Source organism: Gadus chalcogrammus, chromosome 10 (assembly GCF_026213295.1).
Source record: "Gadus chalcogrammus isolate NIFS_2021 chromosome 10, NIFS_Gcha_1.0, whole genome shotgun sequence".
Taxonomy (NCBI): domain Eukaryota; kingdom Metazoa; phylum Chordata; class Actinopteri; order Gadiformes; family Gadidae; genus Gadus; species Gadus chalcogrammus.
Genome location: NC_079421.1, coordinates 12,906,795 through 12,927,249, shown reverse-complemented (window position 1 = coordinate 12,927,249; position 20,455 = coordinate 12,906,795). Strand labels below are relative to the sequence as shown.

General features: G+C 48.1%; 4 protein-coding genes across 12 annotated transcripts in view; all 4 read left to right on the top strand.

The window, feature by feature from the left end:
* LOC130390127 (protocadherin gamma-A2-like) overlaps positions 1 to 20,455 on the top strand; it is a 58,050-nt gene that overhangs the window by 30,281 nt on the left and 7,314 nt on the right. For 3 of the 9 annotated variants that reach the window (XM_056599883.1, XM_056599882.1, XM_056599884.1), the window contains exons 2-3: positions 18,685 to 18,743; positions 20,196 to 20,249. In XM_056599883.1, the coding sequence (XP_056455858.1) occupies positions 18,685 to 18,743; positions 20,196 to 20,249 (113 nt within the window). Of the gene's footprint in view, positions 1 to 10,790; positions 13,782 to 18,684; positions 18,744 to 20,195; positions 20,250 to 20,455 lie in introns of those variants that run through there. The other 6 variants (XM_056599889.1, XM_056599880.1, XM_056599890.1 and 3 more) reach the window with 3 other exon arrangements.
* LOC130390133 (protocadherin gamma-C5-like) lies at positions 372 to 3,228 on the top strand. The gene has a single exon (XM_056599898.1). It carries the CDS (start codon positions 639 to 641, stop codon positions 3,174 to 3,176), a length of 2,538 nt encoding a protein of 845 aa, XP_056455873.1. The 5' UTR covers positions 372 to 638; the 3' UTR covers positions 3,177 to 3,228.
* Positions 3,940 to 7,008, top strand: LOC130390137 (protocadherin gamma-C5-like). The gene has a single exon (XM_056599902.1). The coding sequence runs from the start codon at positions 4,485 to 4,487 to the stop codon at positions 6,972 to 6,974; it is 2,490 nt and encodes an 829-aa protein (XP_056455877.1). The 5' UTR covers positions 3,940 to 4,484; the 3' UTR covers positions 6,975 to 7,008.
* Positions 7,501 to 10,400, top strand: LOC130390140 (protocadherin gamma-C5-like). Its single transcript, XM_056599905.1, has one exon. The coding sequence runs from the start codon at positions 7,837 to 7,839 to the stop codon at positions 10,324 to 10,326; it is 2,490 nt and encodes an 829-aa protein (XP_056455880.1). The 5' UTR covers positions 7,501 to 7,836; the 3' UTR covers positions 10,327 to 10,400.

Sequence of the window (20,455 nt, the reverse complement as noted above, 5' to 3'; positions counted from 1 at the left end):
ATTGGTGTGTGTGTGTGTGTGTGTGTGTGTGTGTGTGTGTGTGTGTGTGTGTGTGTGTGTGTGTGTGTGTGTGTGTGTGTGTGTGTGTGTGTCAGACCTCCTCTCTCTCTGTGTGTGTGTGTGTGTGTGTGTGTGTGTGTGTGTGTGTGTGTGTGTGTGTGTGTGTGTGTGTGTGTGTGTGTGTGTGTGTGTGTGTGTGTGTGTGTGTGTGTGTGTGTGTGTGTGTGCGTGCGTGTGCGTGTGTTTCGATATTAATTGAGAACCACACAGGAGTCTTATTGGTAGCTCTCCCTTGTTCAGCATTTGCAGTTGACTGTGTGGCTTTAAGAGCGTTTCTAAGCCTCTCTCTTATTGGACGGTAGGGATGATGATGTGCACCAATAGCAGGCATAACTGTACAAAGAGATCTACCCCCTGCCTCCACGCAGCCCCAGCACGCTAGAGGTACAATTGGGTGCTGGAGCAGAGAGCGATGCGCGCATATTGGACGTATACAAATATTGGTTTCAAGTGATCGCTTTTGTCAGGAACGAATGTTTTGTGATGTGTGCCGTGCAGTATGTCACAATGGCAAGGGAACAATGTTGAATTCGGCGATTACATTTCTCTTGATGGGATATCACGTATTTTAGCGCAACATGACAAAGAGAACGAGGTACCGGGACTGGAGATGGCAGGCTCTGTGGTGGCATCATTTCTTCCTCTTGTGGAATACAATAGACGGACAGACTCGCTACACCATCCCGGAGGAACTAAAGCAGGGCTCCGTTGTCGGACATTTAGCCAAAGATCTGGGTTTGGGATTATCAGAGATTTTCGACCGCAAACTGCGCGTCGCCTCGGAGGCTGGTAAGCAGTATTTCAGCGTGGACACGGGGAAGGGTGAGCTGGTGGTGAACGAGAGGATAGACAGAGAGGATTTATGTGGACAACGGGCCAGCTGTGTTTTACCTCTTCAGGCCGTTTTGGAAAGTCCTTTACAGCTGCATCGCATTGAGGTGGAGATTCGCGATATTAATGACAACGCACCAATATTTCCTTCCAATCATTTGTATTTGAAAATATCAGAATTAGCAGCAGTTGGCACACGTCTACAGTTGGAGAGCGCTTGGGATCCTGACGTGGGAAGCAATTCACTCAAAACCTACACTTTAGGCAAAAATGATTGTTTCTCTCTCAAGCTCAAAGAGATCGAGGACGGTAAGACTGTTCCAGAACTGTTTTTGGAGAAGCCTCTCGATCGAGAGCAAAAAGACGTCCATAATATATTATTAACTGCATTAGATGGAGGGAACCCTGTACGGTCGGGAATCTCTGAAATAACCATTAGCGTTCTAGACATTAATGATAACATTCCCGTTTTTGAAAAAAATGTCTATAGAGTAACGTTACCGGAGAATAGTCTAAAAGGTACCGTTATTATTCAACCTAAAGCCACGGACGTGGATGAAGGTTTAAATGGAGAAATTGAGTTTTCCTTTGGATCTCGGACGCCAGATACAGTTTTAAATATATTTGACGTTAATTCTTTAACGGGTGAAATTATTCTGAAGGCTGATTTGGACTATGAGACAAATGCATTATATGGCATTGACATTACCGCAAAAGACAAAGGAACCCCTGAAATGGAGGGTCACTGTCGCGTGCAGGTAGACGTGATTGACGTCAACGACAACGCTCCGGAAATTGTTCTTAATTCTCCGCCGAGCCCCGTGCGGGAGAACGCTCCAAACGGCACCGTAGTGGCTCTAATCAGTGCGCGGGACCTGGATTCAGGGGATAACGGTAAAGTCTCATTACAACTCCCTAAGAGCTCTCCTTTTAGTCTCGCCCCCTCTTTTTCTAACAACTATGCACTTGTAACTCGTGGTGCATTAGACAGAGAGAATTTCTCAGTTTATAACATAGAAATAACGGCCACTGATAAAGGTTCCCCTCCTCTAAAGAGTACAAAGACGATACCAGTAAGCATCACTGATGTGAATGACAACACCCCTATATTCTCTCAGCCATCTTATACGGTGTATATCAAAGAGAATGGCATTGCAGGCTCTATACTGTATTCGGTGTCAGCCTCTGACTTGGATTTAGGAGACAACGCCAAGCTGTCCTACTCCATCCTGGACTCTAAAGTGCAGGACGTGTCTGTGTCCTCCTACGTCTACATCAACTCGGAGAACGGCAGCATCTACAGCATGCACTCCTTTGACTATGAGAAACTGAAGGTGTTTCAGATTCAGGTGCAGGCAAAGGACCACGGTTCTCCGTCTCTGAGCAGCAACGCTACTGTTCATGTTTTTATCCTGGACCAGAACGATAACGCCCCCTCTGTTATCTACCCCTCCTCCGCTGTCCACGGCTCCCTCTCTCAGCAGAGGACGTCCCGCTCCTCCAAAGCAGGCCACTTGGTTACCAAGGTAACAGCTGTAGATGCCGACTCGGGGCATAACGCCTGGATCTCCTATAGACTGGCAGAGGCCACAGACGCCACTCTGTTCGCTGTCAACCTTTACACAGGGGAGGTGAGGACTAAACGGGCTGTGTCTGAGCAGGACGACTCCTCTCAGAGACTGCTCATAGAGATTAAGGACGACGGGGATCCGGTTCGGTCCACCACCGTCACCGTGTCCGTCCTGTTAGAGGACGGTCTCCACGAGCCCATTCTGGACCTCAGACACAAGACGGACGATTCTCACAAAAAAACGGGGAGAATGGCTCTGTATCTGATCCTCTCCCTGGCCTCAGTGTCTGTGCTCTCTCTGGTGACTTTCCTCATTCTAGCTGTTAAGTGTCTTAAGAGCAGCAGAAGCAGTGGTAGCTGCTGCATGAGACGGAGCGACAGTGAGGACTACAAGAACCCCAACAGAAACCTCCAACTCCAGCTCAACACTGACGGGCCTATTAAGTACGTGGAGGTCCTGGGAGGAGACATGATGTCTCAGAGTCAGTCCTTCAGGTCCTGTCTCTCTCCCACGTCAGAGTACAGTGACTTCACCTTCGTTAAACCCAGCAGCACCACAGACTTTAAAGACATGATCAACGTCTTAGACGCCTCTTTACCTGACAGCACCTGGACCTTTGAGAGCCAGCAGGTGAGAAGAGGCTATCTCAGTCTATGTGAATATAATATATATGTAATATCTAATATTGTGAAGAGTTTTGTAATAATTGTATGAATAGGGTCTACTCGTTTATTACAAACAAACAAACAAACAGACGCACACACACACACACACACACACACACACACACACACACACACACACACACACACACACACACACACACACACACACACACACACACACACACACACACACACACACACACACACACACTTTCACTGGAGACCTCAACGGCCTACAATGAATTTCAATTCATTCTCAATTATACAGGCACATTTTAAACGAGAGCATCACGAGGCATCATGACCAAATGAAATTGTTGTCACGATCCGTTTGTTCTAACGAGTTTGCATAGAATGTTGAACACTTTGATCCAAAATGCGAAATCAGTTGCGGTGGGAGCTAGAATTTTAGTGGAAAGGCTACAATTTGGGTTAGAATGACAGGCCTCAATATTGGTGTAAGCCTTCAATCCAACAGGCAGCAGATGAGACCAATTGAAACGGGACAAAGTCAAAATACAGGACGATTCATAATCGTTGTTAAGGCGGGTTAAATAATAAATAATAGGATGTTATTTTACTGTTTTAAGCCTAGTATAATGGATGATAAACTGAAACGGGAGAAACATGAACATTCTATAGCTTCCGACTGAACTTCATGTAGGCCTTAACGAGGCACATTGATTTAAATAATTGTATTTAAACCTATTTGTTCGTTGGTTCATCGTCATTTTAATTGTCATAAATAATACGAAAAAGGTGTCCCAGTTTTTGTGCAATAATAACGTTTTTTATTTTATCTATTTTCTTTTATGGAGGCTACAGGCCCATGCGTTACTTTAGACTGGTTGAATAACCTGATGTGTTTACTTTTAAGAATTTTACATCGTTCATTTTTATTACTTCTAATTTTTTCCTTCCGTTTTAATTTGCTAAAAAATAGATATTATTTGATAGGCCTACCAGGTTTTCTAAATAAGCCTTTCCATCCTGCTTTGTTTCATCCACTCGAAATGTCATTGGACGTTATCAGTTAGAGCAGTGGCTTAGGAGATAGCTCACAGCCTTCCCATTGGCTGTGAGAAATATCCTGCTGCACCAATAGCATGCAGAACTGTACAAAGAGATCTACTCACCCTCCCCGTAGTGTTTTAGCACCGCGACGGTTACGCAGCTCAGAGCTGGTGGAGAGACCGATGTGCTTAGGAAAGGCAACATTACCTATCTTTACATTTAGCAGATCGTTGCCACTCAGTAATTCGTGTGGACATTTTTGTTATGAAAATGAGAATTCACATATAGCCTTTCATATGGAATCATTTTTCGGTTGGACGTATGTTATTCTAAAGCATCAAAGATGACAAAGACAATTGGATATCGAGACTGGAGATGGCAGGCTCTGTGGTGGCATTTTTTCTTCCTCTTGTGGAATACAATAGACGGACAGACTCGCTACACCATCCCGGAGGAACTAAAGCAGGGCTCCGTGGTCGGACATTTAGCCAAAGATCTGGGTTTGGGATTATCAGAGATTTTCGACCGTAAACTGCGCGTCGCCTCGGAGGCTGGTAAGCAGTACTTCAGCGTGGACACGGGGAAGGGCGAGCTGGTGGTGAACGAGAGGATAGACAGAGAGGCGTTGTGTGGACAGCGGACCAGCTGTGTTTTACCACAGCAAGTGATTATTGACAATCCATTGCAGTTATTTAGTGTCCAGGTTGAAGTACAGGATATAAATGACAATGGACCCGTGTTTCTCAAGACGGAGCATGTTTTGAATATTGCGGAGCACACAGTTACCGGTACGCGTTTTCCACTCAAAAGTGCTGTAGATCTGGATGTTGGGGCAAATGCTTTAAAATCGTATCAACTTAGTCAAAACGAGCAGTTTTCATTGAATATTAAAACGAATAAAGATGGAAGCAAAGTTCCAGAATTGGTCTTACAAAAAGGGTTGGACAGAGAAAAGCAACCGCTTTATAGACTCGTTCTCACTGCATTGGATGGTGGAAATCCTGTGAAAACGGGCACATCCGATATCATTGTTAACGTGTTAGATATAAATGATAATGCACCTCAGTTTGAGAAATCCCTTTATGAAATCCAACTCAACGAGGACACGTTAAAGGGAAGCATCGTTTTGAAGGTTAGAGCGGTGGATCCTGATGACGGCGAAAACGGAGAAATTGTTTATTCTTTTGCTGAAGACACATTAGAAAAAATAGTTGAGATATTCACAATAAATACTGAGACCGGGGAGATATCGATAAATAATGGGCTTGACTATGAACAATCGAGAGAATATAAATTCGACATTAGAGCGACCGATAGGGGAACACCTGCGATGGATGGTCATTGCACAGTGCAGGTGGAGGTTTTGGACGTTAACGACAACCCCCCTGAGATTCATATAACTTCTCTCTCCACTCCTGTCAGGGAGGACTCGCCGATAGGTACCGTAATTGCTCTAATAAACGCGAGAGATATTGATTCAGGTAAAAATGGTAAGACGAATTTAAGCTTAGCCAAGGAATGTCCCTTTAAATTGAAACCATCGTTCCTTGACAATTATGCAGTGGTTACCGATACTAAACTTGATCGGGAAAAATATCCACAATATAAAATTAGAATTTTAGCCTCTGATACAGGGTCACCGCCACTAACAGCTGAAAAAGAAGTCTTAGTTGACATCTTAGACGTTAATGATAACGCCCCTGCATTCATCCAACCAGTTTATGTAATTTATGTAAAAGAGAATTGTGCGCCCGGTAAAGTATTAGGCACAGTTTCAGCCACTGACCCTGATGTGGGAGAGAACGCCAAGCTGTCCTACTCCATCCTGGACTCTAAAGTGCAGGACGTGTCTGTGTCCTCCTACGTCTACATCAACTCGGAGAACGGCAGCATCTACAGCATGCACTCCTTTGACTATGAGAAACTGAAGGTGTTTCAGATTCAGGTGCAGGCAAAGGACCACGGTTCTCCGTCTCTGAGCAGCAACGCTACTGTTCATGTTTTTATTCTGGACCAGAACGATAACGCCCCCTCTGTTATCTACCCCTCCTCCGCTGTCCACGGCTCCCTCTCTCAACAGAGGACGTCCCGCTCCTCCAAAGCAGGCCACTTGGTTACCAAGGTAACAGCTGTAGATGCCGACTCGGGGCATAACGCCTGGATCTCCTATAGACTGGCAGAGGCCACAGACGCCTCTCTGTTCGCTGTCAACCTTTACACAGGGGAGGTGAGGACTAAACGGGCTGTGTCTGAGCAGGACGACTCCTCTCAGAGACTGCTCATAGAGATTAAGGACGACGGGGATCCGGTTCGGTCCACCACCGTCACCGTGTCCGTCCTGTTAGAGGACGGTCTCCACGAGCCCATTCTGGACCTCAGACACAAGACGGACGATTCTCACAAGAAAACGGGGAGAATGGCTCTGTATCTGATCCTCTCCCTGGCCTCAGTGTCTGTGCTCTCTCTGGTGACTTTCCTCATTCTAGCTGTTAAGTGTCTTAAGAGCAGCAGAAGCAGTGGTAGCTGCTGCATGAGACGGAGCGACAGTGAGGACTACAAGAACCCCAACAGAAACCTCCAACTCCAGCTCAACACTGACGGGCCTATTAAGTACGTGGAGGTCCTGGGAGGAGACATGATGTCTCAGAGTCAGTCCTTCAGGTCCTGTCTCTCTCCCACGTCAGAGTACAGTGACTTCACCTTCGTTAAACCCAGCAGCACCACAGACTTTAAAGACATGATCAACGTCTTAGACGCCTCTTTACCTGACAGCACCTGGACCTTTGAGAGCCAGCAGGTGAGAAGAGGCTATCTCAGTCTATGTGAAACATAATCTATATATAATCTATAATATTGTGAAGAGTTTTGTGATAATTGTGAGATTCGCTGTTAGGTCTCTATTATATCACATTCAAATGTGATACATTTAACTGAATATCGATATGAAGTACTTATCATATTACATTAAATGTAAGCTGCATCTTAATAATATTTCAGAGAAAGCAATTCCTTAAAAATGGTTCGTCGTTTTTTCCTCCACTGTTTGCAAGGTTTAGGCACTGTGCTAACAAAGCCCAGCATTTCAGCACCCAGGCTAGGGACAGCTACACAAACGTCTGTGTGTGTGTGTCAGACCTCCTCACTGTGTGTGTGTGTGTGTGTGTGTGTGTGTGTGTGTGTGTGTGTGTGTGTGTGTGTGTGTGTGTGTGTGTGTGTGTGTGTGTGTGTGTGTGTGTGTGTGTGTGTGTGTGTGTGCCCGTGTGTGTGTGTGTGTGTGTGTGTGTGTGTATGTGTGTGTTCAAACGATATTAATTGAGAGCCCCACAGGAGTCTTATTGACAGCCCTTCCTTGTTCAGCAATTGCGGTTGACTATGTGGCTTTAAGAGCGCTTCTAAGCCTCTCTCTTATTGGACAGCAAGGATGATGCTGTGCACCAATAGCAGGCATAACTGTACAAAGAGATCTACTCCCTGTCTCCACGCAGCCCCTGCACGATAGAGGTACAATTAGGTGCTGGGGCAGAGAGCGATGCGCGCATATGGACGTATACAAATATTAGTTTTGAGTGATCGCTTTTTGTCAAGAACGAATGTGTTGTGATGTGAATCGTGCAGTATGTCACAATGGCACGGAAACAATGTTGAATTCGGCGATTACATTTCTCTTGATGGGATATCACATATTTTAGCGCAACATGACAAAGAGAACGAGGTACCGGGACTGGAGATGGCAGGCTCTTTGGTGGCATCATTTCTTTCTCTTGTGGAATACAATAGACGGACAGACTCGCTACACCATCCCCGAGGAACTAAAGCAGGGCTCCGTGGTCGGACATTTAGCCAAAGATCTGGGTTTGGGATTATCAGAGATTTTCGACCGTAAACTGCGCGTCGCCTCGGAGGCTGGTAAGCAGTACTTCAGCGTGGACACGGGGAAGGGCGAGCTGGTGGTGAACGAGAGGATAGACAGAGAGGAATTATGTGGACAACGGGCCAGCTGTGTTTTACCTCTTCAGGCCGTTTTGGAAAGTCCTTTACAGCTGCATCGCATTGAGGTGGAGATTCGCGATATTAATGACAATGCACCAATATTTCCTTCAAATCATTTGTATTTGAAAATAGCAGAATCCGCAGCAGTTGGCACACGTCTCCTGTTGGAGAGCGCTTTGGATCCTGATGTGGGAAGCAATTCACTGAAATCCTACACTTTAGGAAAAAATGAGTGTTTCTCACTCAAGCTAAAAGAGATCGAGGGCGGTAAGACTGTTCCAGAACTGTTTTTGGAGAAGCTTCTCGATCGAGAGCAAAAAGCCGTCCATAATATATTATTAACGGCGTTAGATGGAGGAAACCCTGTCCGATCGGGAATCTCTGAAATAACTATAAGTGTTCTTGACATAAATGATAACATTCCCGTTTTTGAAAAAAATGTATACAGAGTAACGTTACCTGAGAATAGTGCAAAAGGTACCGTTATCATTCAACCCAAAGCCACCGATATGGATGAAGGTTTAAATGGAGAAATTGAGTTCTCCTTTGAATCTCGGACCCCAGATACAGTTTTAAATATATTTGACATTAATTCTTTGACGGGTGAAATTATTCTAAAAGGTGATTTGGACTATGAGACAAATGCATTATATGGCATTGACATTACCGCAAAAGACAAAGGAACTCCTGAAATGGAGGGTCACTGTCGCGTGCAGGTAGACGTGATTGACGTCAACGACAACGCTCCGGAAATTGTTCTTAATTCTCCGCCGAGCCCCGTGCGGGAGAACGCTCCAAACGGCATCGTAGTGGCTCTGATCAGTGCGCGGGACCTGGATTCAGGGGATAACGGAAAAGTCTCTTTACAGCTCCCTAAAAGCTCTCCTTTTAGTCTCACTCCGTCATTTTCTAACAACTATGCACTTGTAACTCGTGGTGCTTTAGACAGAGAGAATTTCTCAGTTTATAACATAGAAATAACGGCCACTGATGAAGGTTCCCCTCCTCTTAAGAGTACAAAGACGATACCAGTAAGCATCACTGATGTAAATGACAACACCCCTATATTCTCTCAGCCATCTTATACAGTGTATATCAAAGAGAATGGCATTGCAGGCTCTATACTGTATTCGGTGTCAGCCTCTGACTTGGATTTAGGAGACAACGCAAAGCTGTCCTACTCCATCCTGGACTCTAAAGTGCAGGACGTGTCTGTGTCCTCCTACGTCTACATCAACTCGGAGAACGGCAGCATCTACAGCATGCACTCCTTTGACTATGAGAAACTGAAGGTGTTTCAGATTAAGGTGCAGGCAAAGGACCACGGTTCTCCGTCTCTGAGCAGCAACGCTACTGTTCATGTTTTTATTCTGGACCAGAACGATAACGCCCCCTCTGTTATCTACCCCTCCCCCGCTGTCCACGGCTCCCTCTCTCAACAGAGGACGTCCCGCTCCTCCAAAGCAGGCCACTTGGTTACCAAGGTAACAGCTGTAGATGCCGACTCGGGGCATAACGCCTGGATCTCCTATAGACTGGCAGAGGCCACAGACGCCTCTCTGTTCGCTGTCAACCTTTACACAGGGGAGGTGAGGACTAAACGGGCTGTGTCTGAGCAGGACGACTCCTCTCAGAGACTGCTCATAGAGATTAAGGACGACGGGGATCCGGTTCGGTCCACCACCGTCACCGTGTCCGTCCTGTTAGAGGACGGTCTCCACGAGCCCATTCTGGACCTCAGACACAAGACGGACGATTCTCACAAGAAAACGGGGAGAATGGCTCTGTATCTGATCCTCTCCCTGGCCTCAGTGTCTGTGCTCTCTCTGGTGACTTTCCTCATTCTAGCTGTTAAGTGTCTTAAGAGCAGCAGAAGCAGTGGTAGCTGCTGCATGAGACGGAGCGACAGTGAGGACTACAAGAACCCAAACAGAAACCTCCAACTCCAGCTCAACACTGACGGGCCTATTAAGTACGTGGAGGTCCTGGGAGGAGACATGATGTCTCAGAGTCAGTCCTTCAGGTCCTGTCTCTCTCCCACGTCAGAGTACAGTGACTTCACCTTCGTTAAACCCAGCAGCACCACAGACTTTAAAGACATGATCAACGTCTTAGACGCCTCTTTACCTGACAGCACCTGGACCTTTGAGAGCCAGCAGGTGAGCATCAAACCAGGGCAGTACACCACCTACTGAAAATGAAATGCATATGTTCTAAAGCATTTACTCCACAGTATTTCTTTGACAAAGCCTAGTACAAATAATTTCTATAACAATGTTTTTAAAACCAAAAGTTGAGTCAATTTTTCTGTTGAAATATACTCATAAAAGTTATGGCAACAATTGGTTGATAAAAAACTAAACAAAGTAATGCAGTGGATTTATTTTAAATTCTAACATTCTAACATTACAAAAGCGTTCAAAATCCTTTTGTCAACTTAAAAGTAAAGAATTATTTTGCGTTGCCCTATTTATGACTTGAACCACTTCTGTTCCATCAAGATCAATACAAACCTAAAGATTATCCAAAACATCAGCCAGTTCATCATATAGAAAACAGTGAAAGAGAAAGGGATAATCCATTTGGTAACCATGCCTCCTTGCGGATACAAAACGCAACGCTGTGTGTGGGAACAGAGAGGGGGATGGGGGGGGGGGGGGGTACTTTACATATCAATGATAGCTCATTTCCTTTCTTCTACTACGTGGGACTTCATGTGTCCACATGTTTTCACGGGATCGTGACGTTTGTTTTGTGTGTGACTTTAATTTGTGGTATTCGTGTGAGGACAGAGTTGTCTTCGATGATGAGTAGGATATTGTCATAACTTCTAAAAAAGTTCACACTCTCTCTGTCGGCGGGGCCAGTTCAGCCCCGTCCTCCAATGGGAGGCGGCCCTCTCCTGCCTGGCCCCGCCCACGAGGCAAGCCAGACGGAGAGGAGACCGGGCAGGGCAGAGTTTAGGCAGGGAAAGTAGAGCGCCTCTTAAGTTTTTGCGTTCTTCTTTTCCTTAAATTATTTAGGCCATCATGATTACATCTAAACTTCCAATCGCGTTATTTTTAAAACGGAGATGTACACTTATCACACGACTGAGTCGGTGAACGCGATCATGGATGTATTTCGGTGAAAGAAGAACTTTAAACTCTCGTGTTCCCCGTCCGGGGACCGCAGCACAATGGAATCCAGACCGAGGAAGCGCTGCGGAGGATGGCCAGCGCTGGGGCTTTGGTTTTCCGTGGCCTGCCTCTCATGTGCGTCCGCTCAGCTCAGCTATACCGTTTCGGAAGAGCTAAGCCTGGGCTCCGTGGTCGGGAATATAGCGAAAGAACTGGGTCTCACAGCACAAGGAATACCTCTGAGGGAATTAACGATTTCGGGATCCACGGCTGAGTATTTCAGGATAAACCAGGCGACAGGCGAGATAGTCATTAACAAAAAAATCGATAGGGAACAAATATGTGAATTAATTTTACCGTGTTCATTACAACTTCAACTTCTTCTCAAGAACCCGTTGGAAATATTTCGCATTGACGTGGAGATTTTGGATGTGAATGACAATGCTCCGCAGTTTTCTACCAAGAACATCTCTCTGGAGATCTCAGAAGCGGCTGCGCCTCTCACGAGGTTCCGCCTTGAGAGCGCACACGACCCCGACGTGGGAACCAACTCTTTACGCACTTATATCCTCGCACCAAATGACTGCTTTATTTTGAATGTTGAGACAAAAAGCGACGGCAGTAAGTTCCCTGAGCTGGTCGTAGAAAAACCTCTCGACAGAGAGAAGCAGGCCTCTTTTCGCCTGTTGCTCACAGCGGTAGATGGGGGGCAGCCCGAGAGATCGGGCTCAACACTATTACTCATTAAGATTCTAGACGTGAATGACAATGCGCCCGTCTTTGAGGACGCCGTCAAGAAGGTCAGCCTGCTAGAGAATGTAGCACCGGGCACTTTAGTAAGCAAATTGAACGCAACAGACGCAGATTCAGGCCAGAACGGAGAAATATCTTTCTTGTTTAGTAGGTATACGCCAGAGCGCACGGCCAAGTTGTTTAGCGTGGACTCAAAAAGCGGCGAAATTCGTGTTAACGGCGATGTCGACTACGAGGTGTCCAGCGTGTATCACATCACAGTGCAGGCGAGGGATGCTGGCTCACCTGCCATGGAGGGGTCATGTAACGTCATAGTGGAAATAATCGACGTGAACGACAATACACCGGAAGTGACGCTGTCATCACTGACCAGTCCTATTAGAGAGGACTCTAAACCTCAAACTGTGATAGCCCTTATCAGCGCCCATGACCCGGACTCTGGTAAGAATGGAGAAGTCACTTTAAACGTTCAGCCCGGGCTTCCGTTCAAGCTCAACGCCGCCTTTGGCGGGCACTACAGCCTCACCACCGACGGGATCCTGGACCGGGAGAGCGTCTCGGAGTACACCGTGGTCATCGTCGCCACAGACCAGGGCTCCCCGCCTCTGTCGTCCAGGACCACCTTCCTGGTGGAGCTCTCCGACGTCAACGACAACGCGCCCGTCTTCTCCCAGCCGTCCTACTCGGTGGACGTCCCGGAGAACAACGCCCTCAACGCCCCCATCGCCGAGGTCTCGGCCACGGACCCCGACCTGGGGGACAACGCGCGGGTCTCCTACTCCATCCTGCCCAGCGAGTTCCAGGGCCTGCCCACGTCCTCCTACGTCTACATCAACCCCGACACGGGCCAGATCTTCAGCATGCGCTCGCTGGACTACGAGCTGCTCAACGCCTTCCGGGTGGAGGTGCAGGCCCGGGACATGGGGGCGCCGGCCCGCGCGGCCAACGTCACCGTGCACGTGTTCGTGGTGGACGTCAACGACCACGCGCCAGTGCTGCTCCACCCGGCCCACCCAAAGGACACGGGGCTGCAGCTGGCCGTGCCCCAGTCCGCCAGCCCGGGCCACCTCATCAACAAGCTGGTGGCGGTGGACCAGGACAGCGGGCACAACGCCTGGCTGTTCTACGCCATCGCCCCCGGGCCCAACGCCGGCCTGTTCCGCCTCGGCAGCCGCACGGGCGAGCTCCGCACGGCCCGCAAGCTGGCCGAGGAGGAGAAGGGCCTGTCCTACGACATCGTGGTGATCATCCAGGACAACGGCGAGCCCGCGCTGTCCACCAGCGTGGCCGTCTCGGTGACCGTGGAGGAGACGGACGCCGCCGCCGCCCCCGTGCCGCCCGGCCCGCGCCTCACGCCCTTCTCCCGGCGCACGGGGATGTCGGACATCACCCTGTACCTCATCATCTCGCTGGCGTGCGTCTCGGGCGTGGCCTGCATCACCTTCGTGGCGCTGATGATCCGCTGCCTGCGGCGCCGGCGCCCCGGGCTGGGCGATTCCGACTGCTGCTGCTGCCTGGAGCGCCACCGGCCCGGCCGCTACCACCAGAGGCCCGGCAAGGACCTGCACCTGCAGCTCAACTCGGACGGGCCCATACGCTACATGGAGGTGGTGGGCGGTCCCAACCAGGACCCCAACACGCGCACCTACAGGCCCTGCTACCCCCCCACCCTGTCCCGCCCCAGTGACTTTGTGTTCGTCAAAACCCCCGTGATGAGTCACAACAACACGCTGAACATGACGCTCAGCCGGAAGCACCTTATGAACTCAGCCGCCGAGGTGAGGGGCTGGGGCCGGGGGGGATTCGCCGCTCGGATTAGGCTACAGAATATCACAACCGCTTTCTGATTGGTCGCCCTTAACGACGCACCTATACTTACCTTATAGGTTGTAAATGTGGTCTGTGAGGTTTTTATCGCGTGGCAAGGGAGGCACTGACCTTCATTGTAACATAATATCACACAGCTCTGCTCACAACACATCTCCTGTTTTGAACAAGAGCATTACCGAAGGTCGGGCAGCATTAGATGCAAACCAAGACATGAAATACTAAATGTGACTAGAGGAAAATCTGGTTCCTATTTCTGACTTCTTATGACTCACAGGAGCCAGCAGCTCAGCACCGCCTTCTACAGAGAGGCAGAGACACAGGGACAGAGGAGTGGATGTCTGTTGTAACAGAGGGAACAGATAGAGGAAGTGATTTGGACAGATCCAGAGAAGGGGAAACAACAGCAAAGTAAAATGGCTCCTCAGAGGCTGATAGTCTCTGAGGAGGGAAGGGTGGGGGGACAGGATAGAGGGAGCCCGATTGGGGGAGAGAATGAGGAAAAGAGAAAAGGGCACAAGAAGTAGAGGAGGAAGTTTTGTTTCTGGGGTGTGGGGGAAGAGTTAAGTGGTACAAGGAGGTGGTAGCTCCCAAACAGGAATTCAGGGGTCACTTCCCTGACTCCCTGCTTCCTGTTGTCTTCTGAACGTGTGCTGATTGGTTCCAGGACTGTGCATCATACGATAGAACAGAGGCTCAATGCTCTCCTTGTCTATAGATGCTATGCATAGCCCCTCCTATTATTAACCAGGGCCATATTTTTAAAGAAAACCATTACCTCCTCTGTTCGCAGACTTGTGCTGCCATAGGAGGAGCACTGTGCTGAAGAAAACATCACTGTGCTGAAGAAAAAGAACACATCAATTGTTTGCTTGAAGGATGTGTAGATGTCACGAGTAAATGTTCTTGAGTATAGCTGAATAATGTCAAAGGAGTTCACAATGAACTCATCCCGGGACATATTGATTTTATACTCATACTAAAGGTCCATTACATAATATTTAGATCAGCTTTGTTATAGTAGCATCGCAACAGAAGGCGTGTCTAGTTTTACAATTTGATTATTACAAGCCTGTAGTGACTGTTTAGGATCATGCTCATCATGTTAAGGGTGAGCCTTTGCCATTGGTTTGGCCTTGGCTCATGAGGGTACCATCTGTCCCCTGCTCTAGTGACACGCGTGCAACCAGGGGGGGAGAGAGAGAGAGAGAGAATAAGGAGGGGGGAGAGATAAAGGAAGGGGAGAGAGAGATAAAGGAGGGAGAAATAAATAAATAGATGGAGAGAGAGATATATGGGAGGAAAAAATAGATAAAGGAACGATAAAGATGAGATAAAGGAGAGAATGAGTGGGGGATGGAGAGAAAGATAAAGGTCTGTAGAGCGGCAGTTCTTGTATGCGTTTGTATGCCAACATGTGCATAATCCCACACACAGAGCATCAGTTACTGACCCCTCCAGGGATGAGATACTTCAGCAGGCCCTCTAGGCTCCATGTCTAGTTATGTTGTTGGTAACACTGACCTGCTCATAATGGGGGAGTGAACCTTGGGCTTGGCTTCTTTAATTCCAGATTCATAAGCATGTCATCGCGCTGGTCATCGGATGGATATTACTCTTTACACTCATCTTCCCCCTGTGCTGTAAGCTAGCCGATGAAACGATAGGGTCAAAGGTTAAGCTTATCAACCCAAGTGAATGAATGTGGTGTATTATGAGATTAAGATCATGTCAGAGCGAGTAAGGCGGAATTGGCACAGACACCGATGGGTTTGTAAATGATATTTATTTGGAATTTCTCACAGCAACACATAATAGGGGCCCACGTGCTAGAAATAGGTGCCACTTCCTGTGTGAACTGTTTCCGTTGTTGACATTGTGCAATCCAGAAAAGTAACATATGAAGGGTAGAGCCCTGTGCTTTACCGTCACCTCGGTGTTGGCTTTTGATGGGGGAAAACCATAGGGCCAGAGAGTTTGGCCTTCCGTGAGGGTGATCTTCAGTGAGGGACGGATCCTAGGGAGATGGATGCTTATTGCGAAAACAATGTCTTCCACAGATGGGGAGAAAGGTGTGAGGGGGTGTTATGGTAATGGTTGGCATACATTTGTTTGTGTCTGTGTGTGTTTCCACCAAATCTCAATGCAGCTCGAGAATAGAATAGACTTCCTTCACTTCAGAGTGAGGGCCAGGTGCAGTCTAGACAACTGTGTTGGTGTGCGTGTGCGTGTGTGTGTGTGTCTAACTTAATCTGTATAAAAAGGAAACAGCCCCGAGAGTACCAGCTGGAGTTTCATTTAATTTGAGGGATGTCTCTGAAGTGAACGGGAGAATTCTAATTTTGGTGGGTGTGTACGAGAAGTGTTGTGAAAGAGAGGTATTATATATCGTCAGCCCCCAAAGTGTTGACAAATAGACTAGATGTTGAAACAAATACACACATCTCTTGGACATCAAGCACCGAGTCTTCCTCCTCCGCACATGTACCACGGCTAAACGTAACCACGGCAACCACATCTCAGGAGCTGTGGCTAGTTCCAACCGGCGGTTTAATTGCTTCTAGCTTAAGAAACATAGAGGGATGTTTGAGTCTAGCCTTACGGCTGGACTCAAGAGTGTTACCATAGGAACAGTTGTGTTTGAACGCTGTCATCAAGCTGGTACCATAGATCTACATATCGGATCTCACACACACACACACACACACACACACACACACACACACACACACACACACACACACACACACACACACACACACACACACACACACACACACACACACACACACATCCACAACACTCAGCGCGCCCACACACACACACACACACACACTACTCTCGGTGCACCATGATCGACATGGCCCGTCCGACAGCCTCAGTTATACTCTGTCGTTTAAGCATACTCTTAATATGCTTAAAAAGGTCCTCAGGGGCGTGCTTTCAAGTCCTGTAGCCTGACTACCTGAAGACAGGCGAGTAACATGCGTATAGAGTGCAGCTCTACACCCTTATAGCAGCTCATATGTTGAGAACCCCCATCTGCCGTCGGCGATGGACTTTCAACATGGAACACGTGTTTAATGAGCCCACCGCTCCACTGAGACAAACACTGCTGACAGGATAGGTGCATCTCTGTGGCTCTGTTTAACTTGGCTGTGAACGATCCAACAGTGAACTAGCGGTCCTATAAATGTCCCTCACCCTTGCAGGCATGTGAGCATTGTCCAGCCATGCATACTGTATCTGCACTGCAGAGTAGGAAGGGGTGGTAAACCTGAACCCTAAAGCAGACACAGCTTATATGCCTGCACATACACACACGCATATACATTATGTTTGTGTGTGTGTGTGGGTGGGGGGATTCTCTGTAGATGCGTGTGCCCCTCGAAGCTCTACTGTCTCGTCTTCTCTAGACACTCCCACGTACATAGAACAGCATTCCTGTCCATTTTTAGACATAGTCTCCTAAGTCTCCTCAGAAATGGAAGAAGATGCTAAATACCTCAACCTTCTCCTCTCATTACTCGCATTAAGATAGCTTGGCTATAATGTATAACTGTTTTATATATCTCCGTATTGAGATTCTAGATTTGGGTCAAGGTTCATGGTTTCTGGAAGGACCTCTGAAACACCCCTCCTTCTAAAGGCATCCATTTTATTGGCTGTGATATGACTTGTTATGCATGTATCTCTGATATGGCTCAGAAGGTAACAGGCAAGCAGAGTGTTCCCTCTCTCTCCCTCTCTTCTCTCCATCTCCCACTACCTCTCCCTCTCTCCTCTCTCTCCTCTCCATCTCCCACTTCTCTCACTGTCTCTCGGTCTTGGGGCAGAGCAGATCTTTTAATAATGCAGCACCTCGCCCCACTGGCTTCTCCCCAGGGTGTTCTTGTTGTGTCGATTAGCCGACCGGAGAGTCTGGCACTGGGCCAGGGGTCTATTCCCTGCATCGCTGCACAGCAGGGAGGGGGGGGGGGGAGGGAGCAGTGGGTACAGAGAGCAAGGCAGGGCAGGGGATGAGGTGATGAATACATCGACCCAGACCGTTTGGATCGGAGATTCAACATAGAGAAAGTGAGAATTAAATAATGGCAGACTTTTGCAAATCAGGGGAGTTCCTCTTGTTAAAAATGATATCTAACAGCAATGGCACCCGCTCTCCGCCGACTCCAACAAGAGGGTCTTTGTGAGGGGCCGGGGATGACACAGTCGCTCAATTAGCAGAACCCGGAAAGCCCCCCCCCCCCCCCCCACGACTGACAGGATGCCAAGTCCTGGAGTTGTGGAGCTTATCAGTTTGTGTTTTAGTAGCGTTCAGCCTAACCATCATTTCACTGCTCACTCAGCAGTAAAATATGTGATTGACGTCACTCTTGCGCCTTTGGTTATGCAACAACAGTGTGTACGAATAGCACGACCTATTCACTGAAAAATCTTAACCCAAAGCCATCAGATTGCTAGGTGCAAGGAGCTTCTGTCATGAAGGAATCCCCCCGTGTTTAAATGAGGCCTCTTGGTTTACTTAGTGCAGTGTTCTTGCTGCTGTAACGCCCTTCCTGGGCCGGTTCCTGACTGTAAGGGGTACTGGGTCTGCAGCTCTGCACCATCGTCACACTCCACGGCTCCCAAACAAAATGGACGTGTGCACCAAGGCTTTGTGGTTCACCGCATCCGGGTCGTTCTGTTTGTTCAGCCTCACTGTTATCCACCTAGACACACACACACTAACACACACACACACACACACGGGTACGACACGGTTATATCTCAGACGAATGGCACCTTTTCTGCCGGGCCGTCCTGCTCTTGTTTGTATAAATCCATTCATAAATGATTCTGTTCTCTTCACAGCAAAAGCCTCCCAACAACGACTGGCGCTTCACCCAGGGTCCGAGACCTGGACCTAGCGGGTGAGTACTCTCACACACACACACACACACACACACACACACACACACACACACACACACACACACACACACACACACACACACACACACACACACACACACACACACACACACACACACACACACACACGTTGAAAGACACGCACGCACGTGCACCCAAACACTCACACATGAGACTCACACAATACTAACCCTAACCCTGAGGACATGCCTTCTGTGCAAGCAGCCTTGATGGAGATGGAGAATGAGGGAGGAAGAGAAAAGAGATGGGAATATGCTGAAAGCTGGGGAGGGGGGTGGTGGTGGTGGTGGGGGTTGTGTTGGAGAGCTACACTCTAAAAAAAGCACAGCACTCTCCCAGCCTGAGGAGCCAGTAGTGAATACAGACCAGATTACATCATCCCTTCCCCCACAATTAAACCCCCCTACCAAAACCACAATAATCAGAATCTGGAAATATATGGTCCGTGGATATAGATATACATACATTTAAAATAAAAGCTATTTATTTAAACTAAATATAAATTCCATTGGACCATGCTAAGATAATAAAACATCAGAGCAGTGATTCCATTCCACCCTGTTCTGCAGGATGCTATTTTACAAAATGGCTGCCCCATTGCTTGCCACCAGCGCACAGCCCTGCCCCCCCCCCCCTCCTCCCTTTCCCTGCTCCCTTCTCTCTCCCAGCCTGCGCTCTGAGCCTGTGGGCCATCACTCAGGACTGCTGATGAGGGAAGGGAACAGAGCAAGTGGGGGATGGGAGACGCTCTCTCGCTCTCTTCTTCTTCTCCCCCTTCGTGTTCCTCCATCCGGGCACACGGACACACTGATTGATTTCAATACTGATTAATCGCTTGAAAAATGTATATTTTAACATGACAGTGCATGCCGCCAGATGGCTAACCACACAGGCCTCCTTCAGACTGTGTGTGAGTGTGTGGGCTTGAATGCGTGTGCGTTGGGTTCCGCCGGCGCCGGCCCACTGGCCTCTTTAACGCGTGTGTGCCAGGGCTGTGCACGGCATAAACAGTTACCACAACAGACATTGCACAACACATTCCATGTGTCAAGTCTTCTCTCCAGAACGCCCTTACTGGGAGCATGAGAAGGGGGGGGGGGGGGGGGAAATGCACCCACCCACACACACACGCACACACACACACACACATTCAATGACACACCATTAAATAATAGCTGTGGAACAAAAACATGAGCAGCTGCCATTTTGGACTACTACATGGGACTGAAATATACACATCGTTCCTGATCCAAATGGGAAGAGAGAGCTAGCTTCCCGTCTCTGGAATGTTTAGATGGATGTGACAGACTCAACATATTTTCCCCCCTAGTTTAAAACCAATGCATTTTCCTACTGGCTAGTGTCTGGCTTCAAGCAGGGGCCCGAGGATTTGATTGTGAGTCTTCATAACCTGTTGTGTTTCTCCTTAGTCCTCAAATGCCATACGCCACACACATACGATGGACAACGAAGGATGGCACAAGGTATACGAAACATAGCAATTGCTTACTGTGGTCCCTCTCTGCCCATATCAATTGATCGATATTCAGATGCGAGTCTCTGTGGCGCCGTGGCTTTTCTTCATGGCAGAAAATAATGAATAAGAATCGCATCGGTCTAGGGGTTTAAGTTGGTGTGGGCAGAGGGTGGCCACGATGGTGTTTGGAGGTAGAACTGCAGTGCAGTGCTG